General features: G+C 37.4%; 1 protein-coding gene across 3 annotated transcripts in view; it reads right to left on the bottom strand.

The window, feature by feature from the left end:
* The window catches only part of ADAMTSL1 (ADAMTS like 1), a 755,395-nt gene that overhangs the window by 227,369 nt on the left and 502,303 nt on the right, over positions 1–25,723 (bottom strand). For all 3 annotated transcript variants that reach the window (XM_059924671.1, XM_059924670.1, XM_059924669.1), the window contains 3 exons: positions 22,031–22,235; positions 20,599–20,746; positions 15,179–15,263 (listed from right to left, as the gene is read on the bottom strand). In XM_059924671.1, the coding sequence (XP_059780654.1) occupies positions 15,179–15,263; positions 20,599–20,746; positions 22,031–22,235 (438 nt within the window). The remainder of the gene's footprint in view (positions 1–15,178; positions 15,264–20,598; positions 20,747–22,030; positions 22,236–25,723) is intronic.

Raw genomic sequence — 25,723 nt, forward strand, 5'->3', positions numbered from 1 at the left:
TGATGAATAATGCTTGTTTAATAATGTGGTCCTGAATTTTGTTTTCAAATGAAGAAGATGACAAGATCTCAAAAAGGATGGCACCCTATTAGCTTTTCCCATGCAGTAAGGATTATTGTTCTGTCAGCTATAATAGCCCTCTTCAGTGACTATTCCAAGAGACCAAGGATCAAATAGCTTTTTCGGTACAGGGCCAGATAGGGAAGATTTTAGTCTTTGTGGGCCATGTTTGTGAGTCTTTGTTGTTGCAATAACCTCTGTTTCCATCTTTCCCCTATATATATAAATTTATGACAAGTAGCTAAATTGATTTCTTTATGGATTATCTCCTAGATAAAAAGTGAGTCCCAGATGAAATCTAGAATATAGAGGCTGCACAAATGAAACCCTCAGCTCTCCTTGCCTATAACATGAATCACTCTGCATTTGTTCTCTCTCTAGGACCGGGAAGATACACCAAAAGCGCACAAAGTAGAAAAGGGGTGCTACCAAAGCCCCATCAACTCGTTGCAATGATTGAGACTTGTTTACTTTAAAGTAGCATCTAAATGAAAAAAGTAAAGAAATATGTGTGTGAGGGTGTATGTGTGTATTTTTGACTGTCGGGATACTTAGGGTTAATCTACTTTATGTCTCCCAAGCTAGAACCTTATCAAGTGTCAAATAGCCTTACTGGCTTATCTCCCAACCCACTATCCTTAGGTCTTCATCAAGTTCACACCAATTAAGAACAATTTGGTCTTTAAGTGGTGCTGTCTTTTGGCAGTCATCCTAATATCTCTAGTGCATACACTGGATGATATACTATTCTCTCTCACTGAAGGCAGGAGATTGTATTTCAAAAGAAAAATATCTAATAGTGCAAACGGCCAAATGAATAATAACTGTTTTTCATGTGAAACCTTCCCCCACATCCCTAGATCTCCCAACTCTGTATTTACTATCTTGAGCTTTCTGGCCACAAGTGGGAGGGAGCAAGGTCAGTGAGAGGGCAGTCATATGAGCTAGGAGGTTTAACTGCAATGTTTAGAAGACACATCTTGAGTAGTTCTTGCTGAGTTAGAACCTTTAAAGTGGGACCTTTAAAATGCAGTCAACGTGTCTTTTAAAAATCAGTATATTAATCGTTTTGATGTACAATATATTATTGAAGTTTAATTTGGGTAATTTAAAAATTGTTTTGGTTAGCAGCACTATTGCCAGATGAATGAAGAATGGCTTGGATAAGTTGAGTTCTTTCAAAGGTGGGCTTGAGCTTCAGAAATGATTGATATGATTTCTGCATTTAGTTTTCCCATCTCCAGGATAAAACAAACAAACGAACAGATCCCTGGCAAATAAGTAATTTATGTTTCTGTCTGGTCTTCTGTTTGCAAGATTCATTGTTCATTTCACTACCAAAATACTTATCCTTTAATTAGAGGTATTACCACAGTCCCTATTATGAAATAGAAAAGAGTGATAATCAAATTCACTTGTAAAATCCCGAAGTGATTTAGTTTATTAGTGGCTATTACGGAGTCAGAAGCATGGACTAAAATAATAAAAACTATTACTTTATTAATATGATGCTAAAGAGAAACAATTCACCCTTGGTTAGTCTCACATTCCTGCAGATATTAGCCAGACTTAGCTCTAGTTTTATACACACATGGCCTACTATTTTTTTTTCTTTTCTCCTCTTCCTTTCCTCTCTCCTCCTTTCATATGAGTGCTTGTTAAAAAAAATATCATTGGGATTACTCAAAATAAGTGTAGCACAATATAGTAGCTCTATAGTTGTGTTATTTTGATGCTGTTACGAGCCTCACCCCATTCTCTAGTTTCAAAATGCAAACTGAAACTTGCAGAAAATCACATTAGAAATACTTAATTTTCGTTTAGTTTTCAATCTTATAACATTTGAGTTATAAGTTGATAGGGGTTGTGCATTTCTTTTTCCTCTTTCTTTTGGTGATTTTAGGGTGAGGGGAGAGGAGGGAATGAACTGAATAGTGTAGAAAAAAATTATAAAAACTTAAAAGAGGCCCCAAAGATTACTGAATATTCTGTTCAGTGCACTGTTCCTAGTTATTATAAAATTTTAAAATCTTTCATTGACTGTGAGTTATTTTACAACTTTTAAATTGCAGGAAATTGATCATGAGATTCTTTCCCATAGAAATGAAGATGAATTGTGTCTCATGGAATGCAATTGGTTGTCCTGTGGATAGACCCATTTTGCATCTACTTGTAAATTCATTTCACTATTCTTATTTGCCTGAATATGTTTGGTTCTTTTAAATTTCCGTTGAGTTGGCTGTAACATATTCCTGGTTTCTTCATTAATCAATGAGGTAAATACAATCTTTGACAGATGTTTATTTTATATTCACATGAGAATCATGATTATTCCCTTTCTAAAATTTTCTCACCTAACCAGTGGCCACAGAGGGATCTGGAGAAGAGTATATTGGAAAAATAAAATACTGTATAAGTAATTCTATACCAAATTAAGAATTAAGTCTTTTACAAAAATATGTCATTTGGGGACAAAAAATCATCATATGTCATTGGTAAAAATGGTATTTCATATTACCTCATCTTATTTTTAGTTCAATCTTTCTCTATTCTTTTTCTTTAGTTTTGAAGAGTTGGCTCTTCTCCTGATTCTGGACAATCTTTGAGACAGTAAAATCTTTAAGAAAAGGTGCAGTTACTTAAACCTAGCTGGGCATTTGGGCATTTGGGCATTTATATCGAAGAGGCATTTGGATCTATGAGAAAAAAATAATTGCTGCTGGGTGGGAAAGGAACTAGGAGAGGGAAAGGGAAACACATTCTTTCATCTACTCAGTTATTTATTCAATGTCTCTCAATGAAATTAAAAGGAAAGATGTTTAAAAAAAAAATCCTCCAAACTAGTAAACAAACAAAAAACCTTTGGAATGTTACAAAGGGCAGGCAACTCTAACTGAATCACTCTAGGAGTTTTAAAGTGATTTACCTATAAAATCCATCATACTAAAAAAAAAAAAAAAGTCCATCATACTAAGACAAACTTAAAATGATTATTTAAAAATATAGCTAGCTTTGCATTTCATGTTTGTACGAGAAGTAATCACTGGCTTTTCAACACAAAGCTAGACAATTTCATTAATGAATATATACACCTAATTCATTGACATTGTGTTTTTAAATCAAACTTATTTATGAATTCTTTTGTCATTGTAGCAATTAGGGGCTTGGTTTGTGGGGAAAGTGGTTATAAAGGGAGAGAAGGTGACAGTTTAGGGGGGATGATGGAACAGTTTTTTATCCTGATTGTGGTGGTTGTTATATGAATCTATGTCCGTGATAAAATTTCATAGAACTATTAAAAAAAATGAAGAAAGTGCATGAAAAACTTGTGAAATACAAATAAATTCTATAGCTTTTAAAATATATATATATATATATATATATATCTAAAGCATTAAAATGCCTCTACAAAATATGCCTCTACATTCACTTAGAACCACACCTAAATCATTCCAAATAAATGGGAATCTAACTTATTGTGAAAGCTCTTTAGTCAAGGATACTTGATCTGAATGTGGAATTATGAAAATATTTCTCAACTGCAGCTGTTAGCTTACAACTCTCTGGAATTGCAAATAATTCATGCTGGTTATGAAATGCATATTGAAGTCTCCAAGCAAAATTTTGCAAAGGTGTCCAGGACATCACTCTACAAAACATCTAATAGCACCACTTTTTTTCATAGGTTCCTCACATCCTTAAGTATCATGCCTGAGTTGTGAGGGTCTTCAGCACCGTAAGGTGCCTAGTAGTATAACCAAGAATAGAATGGTTCTAGAAATTAAGATGACAAAACAAATGACAATTTTGATGCAGTCACCAATACAATTATTTGAAAAAAAAAAAAAAAAATTCAGTGACTGCCCCGTATAGTGCTGCTAACCAGTGATGTGAAGGAAGGACCCAATTCCATAACATTCTAAGGCAGTCCTGGGACAGCAATATTTAGTGGCATTTTCCAAGCAGTTGACTTCTTTTTCTGATGATAGTGATGCCCTTTTGGGTTCTTTGAGAGGCAGCTGGCCTCGGCAAGAATGCCTCAATGGATTTCTTGCAGAAATGCTCAGTGCTGGAAGTGGGGGAAGAAAGGCTGACTGCATTAAAGAGCACATTTTCCTTTCAAGGAGACTCTGTACTAGAAGGAAATGCTGCAGGAGATCAGAGTTCTCTCCAAATTCCAACGAGCCAGAGATGACTGGGCTCTTTCAAAGCCTAGGACCTCGTATGTATGAGTACTCTGTTAAACTCATCTTGTAGGTCTGACCCAGCTTCCTCTAATATGGTTCCAGACAAGATATTAGAAGGATGGGACTTCCCAGGTGGTCCAGTGGTTAAGAATCCAACTAAGCCCGCGTGCCGCAACCACTGAGCCTGTGCACCACAACTAGAGAGCCCATGTGCTGCAACTACAGAGCCCATGTGCTCTGGAGCCCATGCACCATAACGAAGAGCCCGCGTGCCGCAACGAAAGATCCCACGTGCCACAACTAAGACCCAATGCAGCCAAAAAATAAATAAATTAAAAAAAAGATATTAGAAGGAATCTTACTAAAGGAGGGACCCTCTTGACCATCAGGATGTTGTTCTTCTTTAACAATAAGAGAAAAGCCAGGAAAAAGACAGTTGATAATAAATGTTTAAGAGTATTGGTCCCACATTGTCTTCTCTTCCCAACAAATCCAGTGCTCAGTTATCTTGTTTCCGGTAGCATCCAGCACATCTGATTGTGCCTTTTTTCTTGAATTACTTTCTCCTTGACTTACATGACACCAAACTTTCCAGGTTTTTCTTTTCTGGTCACTTCCTTCTCAGGCTCCTTTTCTAGATCCTTCTCTCCTCAAACTCTAAATACTGCAGTGCCTGAAGGCTCAGTTTGGTGCGGTCTTCTGATGTGCTCACCAATGATTCTTGTTTGCAAATGCCACCAAAGTACAGGCAACTTCTAAGTATTTACTCTCCAGTCTAGACCTTTTGTCTAAGCTTCATATCGAAACTTTTTTTTAAAGTAAGATTTGGGATAGCAAGCCATTTTACTCTTTGAAAGGAATAAACATTAATTTAACACAATCCATTTATCAAAAAATTATGCAGTGCTTCTTATGTGCCAGCCTCACTTCTAAGTGCTTTATAAATAAATGTTGTTAAATCCTGACAATAACCTGATGAGAAAAGAATTATTATTATCTCCATTTAATATACAGATGAGGAAACTGAGATATAAGCCACACACCTAGTAAGGTTTCATGCTCTTAACCAGTACACATTGACATCTCTCCTGATTGACATGTTCACTTGGATATTTCAAAGCTATCTCCAACTTAAAGTGTCCAAAATGGAATTCTTGATTCCCTTTCTTAGCATCCGATTCCTCTTCCAACCTTCTCCATCACAGCAAATGATTCAACTGGGTAGCTAATTGCTCACATGAAAAATTAGGAGTTATTCTTGACCCCTCATTTTCCCTAATTCCTCACTTTGAAACGATTCCCAAATTCTGTTAATTCTCCCTCAAAAATATATCTGAAATTCATTTACCTCTCTCCATCTCGACTACTACCGCCTTGATATAATAACAGCAACAACCACAACAATAATAGCTAACTTTCACTGATATGTTTTAAGCATTTCTATATATTAGCTCATTATAACACTGTTAGGAGATGGGTACTGTCAGAAACATTGTGAAATGGACAAACAAGACTACTAGCAGACTTTCAGGGGCTGTCAAATTCTATGGAAGTGTGAGTCTTTGTCTTTGGCTAGTCTGTTTTGCAACTCCATAGAGATGAAAGTTTCCTTGTAGAGAGCTAGTGATGATGTAGATGTTTCTCGTTCATAGCGATGGAACTTATTTTTCTGTTCATGTCAATGCAAATAATTTTGTCTGATAGAAAATATAAACTCTTCTAAATCCAGTTCACATTAGAACTAGTTTTAACATCTTATTGGTTCTGTCATAATTCATGAGTTAAATAAAAAGTTTGACATGTGCTCATTTTATATTTATAAATCACGATTTTACCTTTCTGAAAATTATATTTTGACAAATTATATATCTAACAAAAATAAATTATATTTTAACAGTTATATTTTCATCCCAATTTCTAGATGATAAAATTGAGACACAGATATTCCCAAGGTCATACTGCTAAATAAATGGCAGACTCAAGATTCAAATCATGGCCATTTACTATAGAATCCATGCTCTTTACCACCTCATTGTCCTGGCTCTAAGGCTGCCATGTAAGCCAGATCATTGATGATAACATCTGCTCTCTCCTGGACTACCACAATAGCCAGTGGTCTGTTTTCTTCCTCTGTTAGCTCTTAATAATTCTTTCTTCATGCTGTAGCCAGGGGGCTCTTAAAATATAAACCTTTTCATTGTTCCTGCTATACCCAGAAACAAAGCCAAACTCCTTACCCAGGTTTATATTATGCCATTATCCACCTTCATCTCCTACAATTCTCCCCACCCCCAGCACAGTCACTAGCTTCCAGACACACTAGTCTTCCTTCACTTGCTTAAATGTGTGTAATTCTTTCCTGACTCAAGGTTCTGGCATGTGTGGATCACTCCCTGGATAACCCTCCTCCCTTCTCTCAGCTTAGAATAACTTCCGCTCATCCTACAGGTCTCAGCTGACATGTCCCTTCTCAAAGAAGACTTCCTGGACTCCCAGACCTTTTGGGGGCCCCTGTCAGACTCTCTGACAGAACCTCTTCATTTTCTTATAACAGTGATCAGTTTTTGATAATCAAGTGTGAATCTTTATGGAATAACTATCTCATTTATTAGACCAAACCTCCATGAAGGTAGAACTTCACATAATAGGTGCTCAAAAATACATTTTCTTTCCAAATGAATAAGTGAATGGGTAAATAGGAGGGTAAGGGTTGATGTTATGAGTGATTTGATATTGGGCTTATTCTTGGCTCCAGAGGTTGAAACCAAGCTAGATAAAGAGGCAATAGCCTAAAACTTCAAAGAAATTAAATCATACTTTTAAGTTCCAGGCATTGGCATGGAAAATCTGAAACCATTTTCCTGTTTTAAAAGTTTCTTATGGTCTTTCAAAAAGTGATTGTGCCCAGATTTAGTAGCTATCATGGGCTTATTTATTTATATTTCTAATAGCTGCCTTTGGGCAGTATGTGCTGGCCTTGATTCATCTTGATGGGGTTTGGGTTATCATGTAGCTTGAGACAAGTTTAAGTTCTGTGTCTATCATACTTACGTTAAATCTCAATAAAAACGCTGCTTTATAGAATAAAAGGATTTGGGGCAGCTTTGAGACAGAGGATGTCTTCAGTAATTTATACATGACTCTGGTCTAACACTGCCTTATTATACAACCAGCCACCCAACAGTGAAGACTCTGGAGCATTATGGAATTGTTCCTAGTTTAGAGGAGCCCACTCTTTAAAACTCATTACACACAGAGATTTGGGAAAAAGAGAAGATAGACCCTTAACTGTATGAGCAGATACAAATGGAGCCAAAGCACTCTCCACCAATGAAAAATGAGGCTACGACACTCGTTTCAGACCATCTTTCTCTCCGTTGCTTTTCTGACCTATGTGAACAGAACGTGATTTAAAATTTTGGTTTTCCTTAAGGCTAGTCTGATGATTTAAAAAGCCATACCCCAGGAACTAAAATGCCATTATAGCTTACAACGCTATTAGTGCATTTGGAGTTCTTAGCTTAATAAAAGAAGGTAGATTTTAAGGCATATTATTTTCTCTGACTTGGATAAAAATCTAAAATATTGTAAACTCAGAATACTTGTCATGAACCATTTCTTCTTCACATGGAGTGGAATTAGTTTATCTTGCAATCTTGTAAAGGTTTCTTTCCCTTAATTCAACAAGTTTGGCAAAGCTTTCCAAAGAAAAGTTCAGTTCATTAAAAATGACCTTAATGGACTTAACATATATTGGTGGTGACAGGGTCCATACTGTATTTTGGCACACAAGGATCCCATTAATTTGTCTTTGCCACTCTCTAGGGCTCAGCTGAGCAGTAGTTCAGATTTAGTTCTGAAAGTAGCTCCAGATTGAGCATTAAGTGGAGACAGTAGGAGGGGCTGACAAATTTAGAACTTCTTGGTTTGCAAGAAAGGCTTTTCTAATGACTACATAAAAATGGCTCTGTCTGCTCTCTTGAATTTGTTATTGATTTTTCTGTCTCAGTGAATGCTGGGAGCAAGCTTGGGGTATCAACTGGACGTAACTCAGAGTTGAGAGAGGATGCTTTTCCATCCGAGCATTTTCTAAACTTTCCTTATTCATTTTTGCCATTTGCTATAGATTTCTTTTGGTTCAAATAAAGGTAACTAACCCTCGTCCCTTAGGATAAATTCTTGGCTAAATTCAAAGTGTGCCGCTTACAAGTGAGTCTTCAAAGAGCCTCAGAAGTATAGAGGAGACGCAGGAAGGTGGTGCTAGCTGGGGAACCACTAGTTGAATTTGGGGTTATTTGTGGTTACTTGTGGTTCTCTCACATGTCACATGATACAACGTGTATGAGACAGAGATAAGACCTGCCTCAATTTCTCCATTTGTAAATGAGTAATTATTATACAATTTTACTTTCTTAAATATTCTCTAAGAACATGAATGATGCTGGAAAAGGTCCAATCATAACCACAGTTAACACCTAAACAGAGTTTTCTGCATACCAGGTACTTTACACATAACTTAATCCTCTAAATAGCCTTGTGATATAGATACCATTATGTTCGTTTCTCAAATGAGGAAATTAAGGTCTCTGGGGTTGAATGATTTGTCAGGGTTCCCTGTTACTGTTGGGGGATCCATGATTCACACCCAGGAGGTCCGTCCCTGGAGCCCACACTTTTCACCACTGTGCATGCTGCTACCATGCATGTAGCTTTGATCAACAGTTAAAGTGCTTTTTACTTTGATTCCAGCGGGGCTGTATTCTTGTTTGAGCACACAAATATACAGACTCACCCCCCTCACCAACTCACATAGTTGGCAGCCTGATGTACCTGAAAAAAATTTCATATTTTAGGAAATTATCTGTGGTTTCAGTAGCGTATTTTCAACACCTACCAAGGATTAGTGAGGTACATCTACTGATACAAAATATCTGATCATTTGCTATATAAAAAGATACAATGATCTTTCCTCAAGTGCTAGTTTTGGAGTCAAAGTCAGATACACAGAAATTCTATCATAATCTGCGAACCCCCAGTTTACATTTATATCCCCACCAAGCCCCTTCAGTGTCTACTGCATTCTTCTTTCACTCATTTCTCATATTTGTGCATTTTTACCATGTACTAGCTTAACTATCCTGATATTGTAGCTCAGAGGAACATTGGGTAGTAGAGAGAGTTTGGGAATTCAATAAATAATTCTCCTACACTCCTTGTGAAATCAATAACACAATCGTGCTGTGCGTACCCAAACACCAAATGGCATTTCTTCAAAATGACTGGCTTGTTTGTTCAGTCTGTGGATGACTGGCCAATACTTTGCTCACAATCTTATCATGCCTGTGGTAAGCATGCACTCAAGGTTCCTTGAGGGCAGGGACTATTGGGTTTCTTTTGTACAGTACCTGCACTTGACACAAAGTCTGGCCCAGAGCAGGTGACTTAAAGAGTGAATTCAGCTTCTTTCATCAGAAGGTGTGAACAATTAGCAGGTCCAGTGTTATTTAAAATACATAATCAGCCAAAGAATTTATATTAAGCATTCTGCAGAGGATATAAGGGATAAAAATGATTTGGGTAGACAGGGAGACCAGAAAGGAAGGAGTTGGAAAAGAGAGAGGTCATGATCGTTATGGGGATAAGGACTCATTCAGTCTGGCCAGTATGAGGCTTTCACTCCACCATGTGCCAAATCAAAATTAAATGCTTTTGTGCTTTTTTATCCCGTAACTCTAATGCCATGTTATGCTTGAACATCCTTTCTGAGGGTTTAATGATCTGCAAATAGTGTTTACATTTCTTGATCTTAGGTGACTCTTAATTCTTAAGAGATATATCTGTTTCTCTTTATATAGAAGATGTTTCTTTTTATGTTCTGTGGCCTGAGATTCACAAAGAGAATGTACTTGAGGTACCTTGTATTGAGGATATGAACAGCAAAACTATCTGGATCCATTACCAAGGTTTGAGTCCCTAAATATCCTTTGGGGGAAAATATAAAATCACGTGTCACACAATTAACAGTCCTAACCACTTTAAAAAAGTATGAATTCACATTCTTAACCACTGAGTTAAGCCATCCACATTCTCAGACAACTTACTGGATATAAATATGGACTAATATAAACATATAGCTTAAATATTATATAAATATTATATATTTAAATACTATTTTCACCAAGGTAAACAAACCATTTAATGACTATAGGATCACCATGGAGACTCTTATTGGCTTTTCTGTCTGTATCTTAATTCCTTGTGGGTTCTGTTCACACAGATGCATGACAGGAATTTCCCTTTGCCTCTTATTGAATCAGCCCCATCACTAAGCTGATGCCATCTGGCATCCAGATATTACCTCTGCCTTCTGCCCACTTGCTTTCCCTCATCTTCCTTTTTAATATGGCTCACACCAAGGTTATTTGTGGCAATACATTTAAGACTTGGGTATTGTGGTGCAGCCCCAAAATGTTTTCCTAACCATGCAGTAAGGCTGTTCACGAAAAATCTAATAAGATAAGTCAACATTTTTTAAGTGTAAGATCAAGGCACAGAGGACCACCCAATCCCACCTTTGAAAGGACAGCACCGTTAGGGGTCTCCACCTGGTGTATGCTGGGGTTTGATGGAGGGATGGCTAGTTAAAATAGCGGTGCTGGTCAAGTGGTACCCAAGGGAATCACCTGTCTCCCGTCACTTGTTCTGAGCCAACCAAGCAGAACTCCTGGCAACTGAAATCACTCTGGGGTGGACCTGACTTCCCTAGATGCCCAATTAGTCCGACCTTCCTCTCCCTGGGATGACTTGATTCAGAGAGCAGAAAGTCTAGAAAGAGAAAGGCAGGGCATCGAGAGCCCCCATGCCATCACCTTCTAGGGCACTGGGTGGCTTGTTAGTGGCTTGAAGGAGTTAAGAAAATGAAAAATTTTCTTCCTATTCCAAGTCAGATTAGGTTTTCTAAGAAGGCCAGCTGATTAACCGCAGTAGCAGTAGACAGCTGTCTTGACAGGTCCTAGAAGTCACCATAGTTTTATTTTTGCTCAAGAAATTAAGCTGTCAAAGTGGCCATGCTGTGTACTTGGCTTGAAGTGGTCATGCTGTTTATACACACATCCCAACAAAGACTGAAAGGAAGGTATAAAAGCAGGAGATGCGAAATCAAGTCAGTGATTTCTTTAGCTTCTATCTGATCAATGAGTATAATTGTATGACCACAATGCAGTTCTGATCTCTCACCAAACCAAAGTAAAATTTTGAGGGTTTAAAAAATACCTAGAAAGCTACTTCCATATATTTGTTAGTGGAAGCAACCAGCTGGCATTTCACTGATGTGTCCTAAATCTAACATTACTCTCATCAGCTGGAGGCAAATTCAAAAACATAGGTTGAATAACAGCAGAAGGGAATTCTGTCAGTCCCTCTCCCGTTTCCCCCTTTCTAGTGGTAGCATGGCACTGCTATTACCCTCAGAAAAATGCAACTCTCCCAGAATCTTATTTTTTTGTACAAGTCTATCTCAAACCATAATTCTTTCCATGTTAATTGTGTAGCAGGGATTTCTATGGATTTCTCAGCTGACATCCTTGGAAGCAAGTTCACTTTACTGCGTGAATTTATAAGGTTGTCTGTGCTTTATCAGCTTCACTAGCTAAAGCCCCCCATCCCTTAGTCTCAGTTTGGGGCTGGATCTTGTTCACGTTGTTCTGCCCAATTAAGAGAGACAAAGCTGCTTAAAGATTCTTGATGTAGGTCGTCAGGAAAACCTGATAAAAACATGTGTGTGGATTAAAGGCAAATTATGGCCACCAGTGAAAAGTCAGTTTAGAGCGCAGGACTCCCACAAGTGGGTTAAGAAATCATTTTCTGCAGATCAAGAAAATATACTCATCACAATATTCCTACCTCTGTACCATATGAATCAAATACACTGTAAGTAAACCAGGTCTGAGGAAAAAACAATGTCTAAAAGCATTTATAAATGAAGCTGCAGCTTCATAAGATGAATCTCATCAATAGTAAGTTCATTACTATCATGTGACCCACTATTGATATTTATTTCAGCTATTCTATGAGACTAATAACTGTTATTTGTATCTTCTGCATGGCATTTAGTTTAGCAGAATATGTAACATACTTCTGTTCTATAAAGTTTTAGTTATTTCTTAGCAGTTCAGTTTTCAGTCTTTTACTATAGTTTTCTTCTAAACATGTCTTAGAGTGGTTGCTTTCAAACATATTTTTGGCTACAGTGAAAACCAAAATTTTTTTTTTCATTTTGGGGTTACCAAAAGCATCTGACATTCAATAATGGTATCTCCATATACTAAAGACTTTAAGCTACTGATTTTCCCATAGTATTTAATGAGACAGGCTGGTGATAATATTTTTATTCTACATAAGGGGAAGTAAATGATATTTGCTGTTTTATTACAGAACTCTCCATGTTAACTGGAGCCAAAGCAAGAGATAATAGTCCTGGACCACTGTTCTTGCTTCTCTGTATTAGTTCAGAAGTGACAACCACAGCTTCTAAACATTACTATTTAATTTAAGCAATGTGAGTCTCTTTGGTGGGGGGAAGGAAAGACTTGCTGACAGTGTATCATTTTTTCATTATACTATGGAGAGTAATTATAGGTTGTTCCATACATTCAGAAACTAGTCTGTGTGGTTTATAAAAAAGAAAGGATTAAGACCCTGCAAAATTATGTTTTTAAAATTCAAAATCAATTAAAAAAAATAATGTGACACGTAGGACCTTTCCTAGGGTCCAATGCGGTAAACATGTAAAGTGTATTAAAATGTGGAAGCCACATACCTTTCATTACATTATTCTACAGCTGTCATTTATTTCATTTTTGTATAAAAGTAATTATTGTTCTGAGCATAACAGTGTACATTTCCTTTACCCGGCACTAGCACTCCAATTACAATCTACTTCAATTCAGATTAATCATGCCAAGATGGCAATTCCATTACACCAAGAGTAAAATTTAATAATCTAATATATGGCTATAGTTTCAATGGTTAAAACTATGTATTTAACTACTTTAGGGATTTTGTTAAGATTAAAGTTACGCATAATGCATCTTAATCAGAATTTTAGTGGAAAACACTCATTACAAAATACAGTTGAATGTGGTCTATGTAATGCTTCTGCAGAAGCATTAAACTCTACTTACAGCTTTCATTTGAGGGGTGTCTAATAAAGAGAAAGACTTTTAATTATTAGTATAAGGTGTCTTGATCTAATTTAAACTTTGTTATATTATTTAACATCGGTCATAATGCAATATTACTCCCAGAATTACGCTTTAGACCAAATGACAAAATATAATGTACAGGAGAGCAGAGTTTATTTAGGTAAAATAATACCTATCTGACTGTAAATGTATTTAATCTAGGAATACGTATAAGGAGTAACAAGCTCCAATTACATGGCATCTTTCCGTGTCTTAAATAGGACCCCTTAGCGGCTTCAAGAGTTAATACCCCTCTAAAATGAACTGCTTCCTTCCTCTCCAGCAGCAAGAAGGTCTGTCAAGCCAGGTACTGGCAGGAGAGAAACAAAGTTTTAAGCCTTTATATAGTCACATAAAAGTTGCACTGTATCTTTAACCACTGCCTTTCCTCCAAAGTTCTGCAGGGGCTAGTTGCTTTTTCTTAAAGCCTTTTCTCAAAGAAGTTGCAACAAAATGCTGTAGCAACTTTATGATTCAGAAATAATCTATGTTTTGCTTCTTGTCCTTTTAAGTAAGAAATGTGTTACCTTACATATAAACCATTTTTCTGTGAAACCAAGTGCCATTTTTTTACAAATGAACTTTGTTCATTTTACCAATCTGTATTTTGGATTTCTTTTTCAATCTCTTGATGTTTAGGGTGTGATTCAGAACGCAATCTGTGTTCTGGCAAACCATATCAGATTTAGATTCAAACAGGATGACTCAGAAGAGGTTCTAAATTGCTTTTGAATATATAAATTATAATCTTAATTTATATATTATATTTAGTAAAATTTAAACTACAGGTTGAATTTGGAAACCATTTTGTATCCTGAATGCTACACTGTGAGCTCTTGGAGGGTGGGTAACATAACATGTCTTAGGTACCAATGCATAGCACTGAGCCTAGTACTTGGATTAAATAAATTAATCTAGAAAATCATCAGTCAGAGAAACTGCTTTGGTCATAGATGAAATTCATCAATAAAGTGCTTTCCTGTATTTTTAAAAATGATGCAGCAGAGAGGCCTATCAGTGTATTGTAGTAGAATCGATATACAGTTATTGGTCAATTAATCAATCAACCTAGGTTTGTCTCTCTTTCTTGTTTCCTCTTCTGAAGTATCTGGAAAATCTGTGCCTAGTGGTCTTACAGATTTCATGGCCTTGATCAAACTGAGCCAGTGTGGGACCTTGATCAAGTGGGGCAAAGACCTGGTATCCATCTGATACCAAGCCCAGCAAGAAAGGGAAAAGAAAAGCTAATAAGCTTCCTTTGACCTCGGATATATTTCACTTACCCTTTCATTTTGGTGAATGGCTATACTGCAAAGCTGGGAGATAACGAGTATAAAAAGCTGCCTAGGCTTTCACATCAAATCTACGCTACATCATCAGATGCAGCCTGGACCTTCTCACCTTTGGCCTCTTGGCAAAAGAAAACAGGAGGCCAGATTTTGGAGAAGAGGGTAGGCACTACACTTTCATTTTCTTAGTTCATAACTGAAAAGATTTAGAGAGCAATCATATTTTGAGAAACACTTTGAAACTGATAAATCTCCAACATGACAGCCCCAAAGCCTCATTCCACCCTTGGTAAGAGAAGTACACTTAGCTCAGAACCCATGAAAGCCACAATCAGCAAGACACTGCTTTCTTTAAACCAGTCAGCTTCAAAAGCAGAACAACTCATGGTTGAAAACTTACGAGGGCTCTTCTGACACAGCAGCTCCTTCTTCAAGTTCTTGAGCTTGTTTGTACCATGGTAGCTTGGCCTCTACCGGAAGTTTTTCTGAGAATTAAGTGCATGCACACAAAAGAGAAGAGGTTAGAACCAATTTAGGATTTCAGGAAAATTTCATTTTCTCCTCCCCAGTTCTTGATGTTGTACTACCTAAAAGTTATGATGTCAATAACTGCAACTATGTTTTTAGGTAAATTTCTGCCTTTGATGATAGTTATATGAAGAAAATGAAAATCAGATTTTAAAATGTTTAATAACACTAGTCTCTGCATATAAGTCCCCTTTATTATGTTGATTAGCAAAGGAAAGTCTTTTTATTATGAAAATCATAACTCTAGAGCTCAGTATGTGTATAAAGAGTCATCGAAGTATCTTTGATTCCATTTCCTGTTGAAAAGATAGAGCACTATTTACCTTTTAAAACAAACACAAAGTACAATGGATTATATTGTGATACTTTCATAAATTCTAACTTGTTTTTCTTTTGCCTTTTGGCTAAGTGTGATCTGTTCCATACTGTGAAAAACAAACAAAATTGACACTCTGAAATTCACAAAATGTTGCTTTAGGCATCTGACTCATTCAATACCAACCCAAGGCTCTATGACAACTGGAATATGATCAACTTAGGGTCCACAACTCGTAATTTGACTTGCTTCAACTATTTATTTAGCTTTGGCCAAACAATTCAGAACAAGCCTCCTAACTACTTCCTAGAAAAAAAATGTGGAGGAGAAAAAGAAAGAGGGAGGTAATAACTGCTCCTACAGAAGTAACTGCCAAGATTCCCATTCTGACATATTTATTAGGGTCATTTATAGGCATATTTGCCTTTACAGTATGAACCAGTGAAGCTCTATCACCATTTTATAACAAATAATTGTAAAGCTGAAAGAAATATGTCTATATATGCATACACCATAGGATTATATGGTATTTTAATGATGTTTAGAGAGCCAGACTTACTACTTAGTTGTGAAAATCCAGATTTTATTCTTTTTTTTTTTTTTAATGGACCATTTTTAAACTCTTTATTGAATTTGTTACAATATTGCTTCTGTTTTATGTTTTGGGTTTTGGCCCCGAGGCATGTGGGATCTTAGCTCCCTGACCAGGGATCAGACCCACACCCCCCGCACTGGAAGGCAAAGTCTCAACCACTGGACCACCAGCGAAGTCCCCAGATTTTATTCTTGATAGTTAACCACAAACTGCTTTTCTTTCTCTGAAGTGGCTGGGTAAAGGACAAACAAATAAAGAATGGACTATTTTAAGTTAGAGGCATCACTTATCCTCTATGCACAACAATTGTTTATGGTCAGAAAACAAAGCCAGTGAGAAATACTGATGTAAAACTGCCAAAGCCAAAAGGATTTGATAACATTTTGAATCCAGGAAGATGGTTCCGAAAATACATACATCATTTTACAACTAGGCCACCTCCCCTAGATAAATGACTCGGTCAATGAAGCCGTCTATGACAGCTCGAACCATCCCTGTCTTTCAAATATAATGAAGAGTTCAGCTTGGTACTAATAGTAGGCTTTTAATACTTTACTGTCTTTTTGAACCGAACTCTGTCAGCTGTATCAGTGGCTACTTCTTCCTATATATATATTTTTTAACACCTTTATTGGAGTATAATTGCTTTACAATGGTGTGTTAGTTTCTGCTGTATAACAAAGTGAATCAGCTATACATATACATATATCCCCATATCTCCTCCCTCTTGCGTCTCCCTCCCACCCTCCCTATCCCACCCCTCTAGGTGGTCACAAAGCACCGAGCTGATCTCCCTGTGCTATGCGGCTGCTACCCACTAGCTATCTATTTTACATTTGGTAGTATATATAAGTCCATGTCACTCTCTCACTTCGTCCCAGCTTTCCCTTCCCCTTCCCCGTGTCCTCAAGTCCATTCTCTACGTCTGCGTCTTTATTCTGTCCTGCCCCTAGGTTTTTCAGAATCTTTTTTTTTTTTTTTTAGATTCCATATATATGTGTTAGTATACAGCATTTATTTTTCTCTTTCTGACTTACTTCACTCTGTATGACAGTCTCTAGGTCCATCCACCTCACTACAAATAACTCAATTTCATTTCTTTTTATGGCTGAGTAATATTCCATGGTATATATGTGCCACATCTTCTTTATCAACTCATTTGTCGATGGACACTTAGGTTGCTTCCATGTCCTGGCTATTGTAAATAGAGCTGCAATGAACATTGTGGTACATGACTCTTTTTGAATTATGGTTTTCTCAGGGTATATGCCCAGTAGTGGGATTGCTGGGTCATATGGTAGTTCTATTTTTAGTTTTTTAAGGAACCACCATACTGTTCTCCATAGTGGCTGTATCAATTTACATTTCCACCAACAGTGCAAGAGGGTTCCCTTTTCTCCACACCCTCTCCAGCATTTATTGTGTGTAGATTTTTTGATGATGGCCATTCCGACTGGTGTGAGGTGGTATATCACTGTAGTTTTGATTTGCATTTCTCTAATAATTAGCGATGATGAGCATATTTTCACATGCCTGTTGGCCACCTGTGTATGTCTTCTTTGGGGAAATGTCTATTTAAGTCTTCTGCCCATTTTTTGATTGGGTTGTTTGCTCTTTTTGATATTAAGCTGTATGAGCTGTTTGTACATTTTGGAAATTAATCCCTTGTAGGTAGCATTGTTTGCAGCTATTTTCTCCCAGTCCATAGGTTGTCTTTTTATTTTGTTAATGGTGTCCTTTGCTGTGCGAAAGCTTTTAAGTTTGATTAGGTCCCATTTGTTTATTTTCGTTTTTATTTCTATTACTCTAGGAGACAGATCCAAAAAAATATTGCTACTATTTATGTCAAAGAGTGTTCTGCTTATGTTTTCCTTTAGGAGTTTTATAGTATCTGGTTTTACATTTAGGTCTTTACTTCATTTTGAGTTTATTTTTGGATTTGGTGTTAGAGAGTGTTCTAACTTCATTCTTTACATGTAGCCATCCACTTTTCCCAGCACCACTTTATTGAAGAGACTGTCTTTTCTCCATTGTATATTCTTGCCTCCCTTGTCATAGATTAATTGGCCATAACTGTGTGGGTTTATTTCTGGGCTTTCTATCCTGTTCCACTGACCTGTATGTCTATTTTTGTGCTAGTACCATACTCTTTTGATGACTGTAGCTTTGTAGTATAGTCTGAAGTCAGGGAGCCTGATTTCTCCAGCTCCGTTCTTCTTTCTCAAGATTGTTTTGGCTGTTCAGGGTCTTTTGTGTTCCCATACAAATTTTAGAATTTTCTGTTCTGTGAAAAATGCCATTGGTAATTTGATAGGGATTGCATTGAATCTATGGATTAGCTTTGGCAGTATGGTCATTTTAAGAATATTTATTCTTCCAGTCAAGGAACATGGTATATCTTTCCATCTGTTTGTGTTGTTTTCGATTTCTTTTATCAGCATCTTATAGTTTTTGAAGTACAGGTCTTTTGTCTCCTTAGGTAGGTTTATTCCTAGGTATTTTATTCTTTTTGATGCGATGGTAAATGGAATTGTTTCCTTAATTTCTCTTTCTGATATTTTGTTATTAGTGTATATAAATGCAACAGATTTCTGTATGTCAATTTTGTATCTAGTGAATTTACCGAATTCATTGATGAACTCTAGTAGTCTTCTGGTAGTGTCTTTAGGATTTTCTATGTAATGCATCATGTTATCTGCAAACAGGGACAGTTTTACTTCTTCTTTTTCCATTTGGATTCCTTTTATTTCCTTTTCTTCTCTGACTGCCGTGACTAGGACTTCCAAAACTATGTTGAATAAAGCTGGCGAGAGTGGGCATCCTGGTCTTGTTCCTGATCTTTGAGGAAATGCTTTCAGCTTTTCACCATTGAGTATGATGTTAGCTGTGGGCCTGTCACATATAGGCTTTATTATGTTGAGGTATTCCCCCACTATGCTCACTTTCTGACGAGTTTTTATCATAAATGGATGTTGAATTTTATCAAAAGCTTTTTCTCCATCTATTGAGATAACCATATGCTTTCTATTCTTCAATTTGTTAATGTGGTGTATCACATTGATTGATTTGATTGATCTACAGATACTAAAAAATCCTTGCTTCCCTTGGATAATCCCACTTGATCACAGTATATGGTTCTTTTAATGTATTGTTGGATTTGGTTTGCTAGCATTTTGTTGAGGATTTCTGCATCTATGTTCATCAGTGATACTGGTCTGTAATTTTCTTTCTTTGTGATATCTTTGTCTGGTTTTGGTATCAGGCTGATGGTGGCCTCATAGAATGAGTTCAGAAGTGTTCCTTCCTCTGCAATATTTTGGAATATTTTTAGAAGGATAGGTGTTAACTCTTCTCTAAATGTTTGGTAGAATTCACCTGTGAAGCCATCTGGTCCTGAACTTTTGCTTGTTGGGAGTTTTTAAATCACAGTTTCAATTTCAGTACTTGTGATTGGTCTGTTCGTATTTTCTACTTCTCCCTGGCTCAGTCTTGGGAGATTGTATCTTTCTAAGAATTTGTCCATTTCTTCTAGATTGTCCACTTTATTGGTGTATAGTTGCTCATAGTGGTCTCTTATGATCCTTTGTATTTCTGTGGTGTCAGCTGTAACTTATCCTTTTTCATTTCTGATTTTATTGATTTGGGCCCTCTCCCTTTTTTTCTTGATGAGCCTCACCACCTTGTTTGTTTGTTTTTTTAAATTTATTTATTTTATGTATTTATTTTTGGCTGCATTGGGTCACGTTGCTGCACGTGGGCTTTCTCTAGTTGCGGAGAGCAGGGACTTCTCTTTGTTGCATGCGCAGGCTTCTCATTGTGCTGGCTTCTCTTGTTGCAGAGCACAGACTCTAGGCACGTGGGCTTCAGTAGTTGTGGCTCACGGGCTCTAGAGCTCAGGCTCAGTAGTTGTGGCGCACGGGCTTAGCTGCTGAATTCGGTAAAGATCTGCATGTGGGATCTTCCTGGACCAGGGCTTGAACCCGTGTCCCCTGCATTGGCAGGCGGATTCTTAACCACTGCACCACCAGGGAAGCTGTCACCACCTTGTTTTTAACAGCAAGCAATATGGATAGTAAATCAGACATATATTTCTATAATATCTCCTTTCGAGCAAATATATCTGATATTTTTCAGCAACAGTCTTCTATCAACTTTCTGAACCAGGAGAGAATTATAGCAATACATAGTGCTTAAAAACAATGTGCAAGCAAAACCATTTGAAAGATTTTTAGAAAGAGTTAAGTCCATTTAGTAGAGTCTAAGTTACAAAGAATAGCTACTAAGAACACTTGGGATACTTAATTATATTCCAAGGAGTTGAAAACAGTACTGAATACGTACAACAATGACAAGACCGGTTACAGAGCCCCTGTCAAGTTACCTTTGGGTTTATAGCAGGGAGTGGGTATGATGCATTCCTCTTTTATGTGGGGCTTGGTTTTGGGGCTACAGCCTCCGGTGTGCATTCCCCGATGGTCGATGCAGAGGACCACACGGTACCTGAGGCCCTGGCCACACGTCACTGTGCACTGGAAGGAGAATGCAAGAGAGGAGACTCATAGGCAAAGCCTTGTTTACTTTTCTTCATTTCCCGCCTGAGACTTTTTAAAGGGCTCCTTTTACAGAAGGACTCCTGGTGGCTTTATACCACTTCTTACTAGTCATGGGATCTTTGTTCTATTTGGCAATTTGAGGGTAAAGCTGGCTGAACATTAAATCACTTGCAATTTCTTAGCTTTGGATTAGTCAGTCAGCCTTTCTTAAGCACCCACTGTGTGCAAAGTCCCAAACCAAGTCACAAAAAGAAGGAGAAAAGAAATTATAGAGTGTGCCCGATTTTGATTACCAAGACTGTATGTCAATTTTATTAGTCACTTTGCTAATGACTGTTAGGTCCAAAGTATGGGAAATGCCAGCTCCCATGTGGACATTAAAATGTTTTTAACTGCCATCATAGCTAATTTATATTGCTGCATGGCTGATCCAATTGATTACAGTGACGTGGAAAAAAGACATTGAAAGGAAGTGATTCAATGGCCAGATGTAGACAGCACCTCCAGTGGTTCTACATGCCTGGGAGCAAGTCTAGATAGAAAGAGACGTCACATCTCTGATCTGCTGCCACAAAGCCACAAGGCTAAGTGAATAGCCCTTTGCCATCTCTGTGGCTGAGGGCACATCTTTCCATCTCCTGTGCCATTTCACACCTTTTTCCACTAGCAACCAGGAGCCCCCAAATAACATTATATGCTTAAGCTGCTGCAGTGGCTTCCTTAATGTCTAGACCGTTTTGGTTTTAATTAATCCCATTTCACCTCCATTCTAATTATGTTGCTATCTTCATTTCCTCTTTTTTTCAGTGAATAATATATATAAGTTTCATCTTAATCCACTGAAGACACTTTTTGGACATAGACAAAGTAGAAGAAATAAAAAATGAAACCAAACTTTTGGTCTACTGAGCTTGACCATCAGAACAGCATACACAGCTTCAGGCTCAGTCATCGGTCTCAATTATTCTTGACAGACATTTGCCTCCTCTTGCCATTTGAAGGAGTGTTATGGGGAGTGATAGAGGTTTCTTAAAGTAGCTTGAAGAAAGATGTTTGAAAAAATATATATATTTTTCCTCCTCATTTACTTTTGGCGGGGCTCGATTCAGGCCAAGCCTACTCTGGGGGCTAAACGGGTGGGCTTCTAGACCCCTCCAGAGGAGAAGCGGGGAGCTGCACAGGTTGGGCGGTGGGGTCATGACGAGGAGAGGGAAGAGTGGACTTACTCTCCTAACGAACAAAGAAAGAAGGCACAGTTACCGGAGACCACTCCTGTGCCAGCCATTTAGGGCAGTCAAAAATGTTGCAGGGCTGCACGATGGGCATCTTAGGGGTGTACATGCATTTCCACTCTTCCACTGAAGTGACATGCCCCTGGATGTCCTCCTCCACACAGGAAACTGCCCGGCTCTGGATGCCCCCCCCACACGAGGAGGAGCACGCGGTCCACGGGGTGGCCTCCCACCTACAGAAGCAAGGGGAGTCATCAGGGCAGACACGCACACTGCCCACCTCCTCAGTGAGCTTTCCCACCAACCCCTTCCCAGCGCCCATTGGGGTGATCAGGTTCTGAGAGGCTACACTCCAGAGAACCAACAGCCAGCTCTGGCCTGAAATCTGACGAGTCAGAGAGGATTCGATGCTGGCAAAAGTGCTCTGTAAGTAAGCCTCGAAGCTCTACACAAATGTAAGAAATTACTCTTTGAGAGCGGTCTATAAGGATAACTGTGGGGTCTGTAGCCTACTCCAAAGAGGGCTGTTCAGTCCTTCTTCTTACAGCTTCAGTATAGATTCTGAGTGTGTCTGCATGTGTGTGTGTTTGTGTGTGGGTGTACGTGTATATATAATATTTACATTATTTTGTATTTTATAAATATATTTGCATCTATGTAATATCTATCTGTCTAAGTATCTATCTCAAGACTAAAATTGGTTAATCAGTTAACACTAATAGTTTGTACCTGGGATAATACTTTTCATTTTCGATGCAATACTTTATTACTTAGCTTCGGAATACTTTTACATGAGAAGCTCAAGAAAGATTCAGGTAAACCAAATACTCTTTCTCCCTTGCTTCTACAGTCATCAACTTTGGGAGTACATGGATTTAGCATAATTCTGATGTTCAAACTGTATCATCATTAAGGAGCCAAAATGTTAATATAGGCGTTATCTACTTGTTCCCTAGCTGCTAGGGGCTGGGTTACTGACAGTTAGCACTCCCTAAAGAACTCCTGGAATTGTGAAGAAGTTTGGCTCTGGTTCAAAGGCTGATGGCATTGGAATCTATAGATAAAGTAAAGTAAGGGAAAAAATAACAATATTGTCAATAGCATTTAAGAGAATTTCATTGATTTTTCAGATCTCTACACAGCTCTGATGCATCTGGGACCAGAGGCTGAGAGATATCTTTGCCCGATTCTCTTCTCTTTTCCCGTAGGTTTAAAGAATGTCGTAGTTTTTAACAATAAAAACATGGGGACTGGGCTTCTTTTTCTTGCATATATAGTCTGCTTGTTGATAAAGACTGCTAAAGATTTAAGATTTCTCTTAGAATTATGAGAGATATCATTGTAATGAGAGAAAAACAAAATGTCACCAAGTTGATCCACTTGAATAGTTAAATGTAAAAATACCACACAGGCATACCGTGGAGACGTGAATTATTCTCTACATGGGATTTCATGTGTATCGTGAGCCTGCTTTCTCTTTTGCAAGAGCCTGGATAATGTGTGTTTCCCAGTTACAGAGAATTTTTCTGCACTGTTCAAGTCTAGGCAACAACTGTTATCTCCACTGCCAACAGCCTAAACATGCTGCCAAATACAATATTTTCCTATGCATATTTCCCCAGGAGACACATAAGAAAATGTTATTATGGGGAAACTGAGGTCCTCTGTTTAGCCCTTTCGAGACTCTCTGTTCCCTTTCAAGAGAAGGAAGCAGCTCTGTAGAGAGTTTCTCTTCCAAAGGGGTAAGACCAATTCTCATTTGTCTCCATGTAAATCTCTGGAGAGCTGGAGGTGGATAACAGGTCTGATTCAGACTGAAATTGGGCTGAATGTATACGTACAAATTTGCATTAGACTCAGTTTGACAGTGAACTGGGAATATGTTTTGAAAGGACATTTAATCTCTTAGAACATTAAGATGCCATAAAAAGAGCACATTTTCTAACTGGTACTCTAACATCCCTAAACTGGACCCTTCTAAAGAGACAGTGATTAATTTCTGTCTCAACACTTGGACCTGATCCATGGTGTAATTTTGTAAACAGTAATAAGTATCCTTTTCAGTGTCAGTGATCACAGAAAGACAAATGATTTGAATATTATTCCAAGTATTTATAGTATGGTTCTGGCACTCAACTGTAGTTCTATATGTGAAAAGTTATAATGTGAATCCTTGCCTAATAATAGGATTATGTGGAATTTCAAAGCAAAACATCTCAGTGCTTTAAAGAAAGTATAACAAAAGCTCAGAGAGGGCATCAGTTAGGATATCTTAAAACAGGGACCAGGTAAGTATTTGGAAAAAATATATATATCCAAGAATCTTGCCCTGGAAGAATAAGAGATGACTTCATATATTTTAACTCCTTTGGCTTTTAATTTTTAAGTACACAGTGTGTTTAGTTTAAGAAATTCTCAAAATTAAGGATTATGTCGAAAAGTTGCATATATTAAGTATAAATTAAAGATTATTCACCAGACTATGTTCTTATATTATATTCAGATATATGTTATAGTCAAAGACTGAAAGCAAGAAAAAAGAATCTAAAAATTCTTTGTTTGTGTTAATGTTGTGTTTTGTATCTACACTTGTGGTCTTAAACCCATTCAAATAATTTCAATAAGTAAAGCCTTCTGCCTTGATCAGTAAGTAGCTGCCCTCTGAGAACCATTTTTGAGCCTTAATTCTTCTTAAGAAATGAAAACATATTCATAGAAATAACTTACATTTAGTAAGGCTTTATCAATAAGGCAGAATATCTAACTTTAGAATTAGTTTAGTAACAGAAGTGCACGGGGTAAGAAATATAGTCTGTTTATTTGCTAGTTGTCTTTTCCCATTGTGATGCATGGACAGGCCAAAGTGTGAAGAAGACAGGGTGCAAATAAACATCAAGCAGGTTCATCTCAATCTCTCATTGAGAATATTGAGCTTCAGGCACTTGCGGGAAATCCGAATATATAAGAAATCAAGTTTAACCTAAGACAGGCATTAGTCATACCAGAGAAATATAAACAAGAGAGATCATAGATATGAAAGAAACTGAGGAGTGCCATGACAGGAAAAACATCAACTTGATGTTCTCACCCCTGATACCCAACTGTGCCTTTATCTCAAAATACACGGCCTTCACCCAACCAGATACATGCGTCCTATGAATACTTATTTTATAGATACAGGAATTAAAATCAAATAAAATATTGGTTCAGTTAAATTAATCTTTTTATATTTTCATTCCAATTTTTTTTCAAGTTTGGTTCTGGATCAAACCAGCAAAAGGATACATCAGTAGCATTCTAAAGTCATTTATTGTCTTTATCAATATAGTCATAGGAAAGTGGGAGGGAGCTGATGAATGAAGTAACTCCTTAGTGGAAGAACTTTAAAAAAGCCCGAAACAATTATATATAGTATTAATCAAGTAACCCTTTCTATATGCTACCATTAGAATGGTGATAAGTGAGTTCCAGGCCAGTCACTGGAAGTATTTAAGTAGAGGCTGGATGACAACTTGTATTGGTTTATACGTGTGCGTGTGCGTGTGTGCGTGTGTGTCTGTGTGTGTGTATATATACATAAAATATGTCGGAATACACATATATGCATATTTGTGTAAATACATGTGTTCACATATGTGTGGTGAATGGGTGCGATTATTGGGGAAGAGTGGGAAAATGAAGCATCACTGGGGAGCTGGACTAAAAGACCTCGAGGTCCTCT

This window comes from Balaenoptera ricei, chromosome 6, assembly GCF_028023285.1.
Source record: "Balaenoptera ricei isolate mBalRic1 chromosome 6, mBalRic1.hap2, whole genome shotgun sequence".
Lineage (NCBI taxonomy): Eukaryota > Metazoa > Chordata > Mammalia > Artiodactyla > Balaenopteridae > Balaenoptera > Balaenoptera ricei.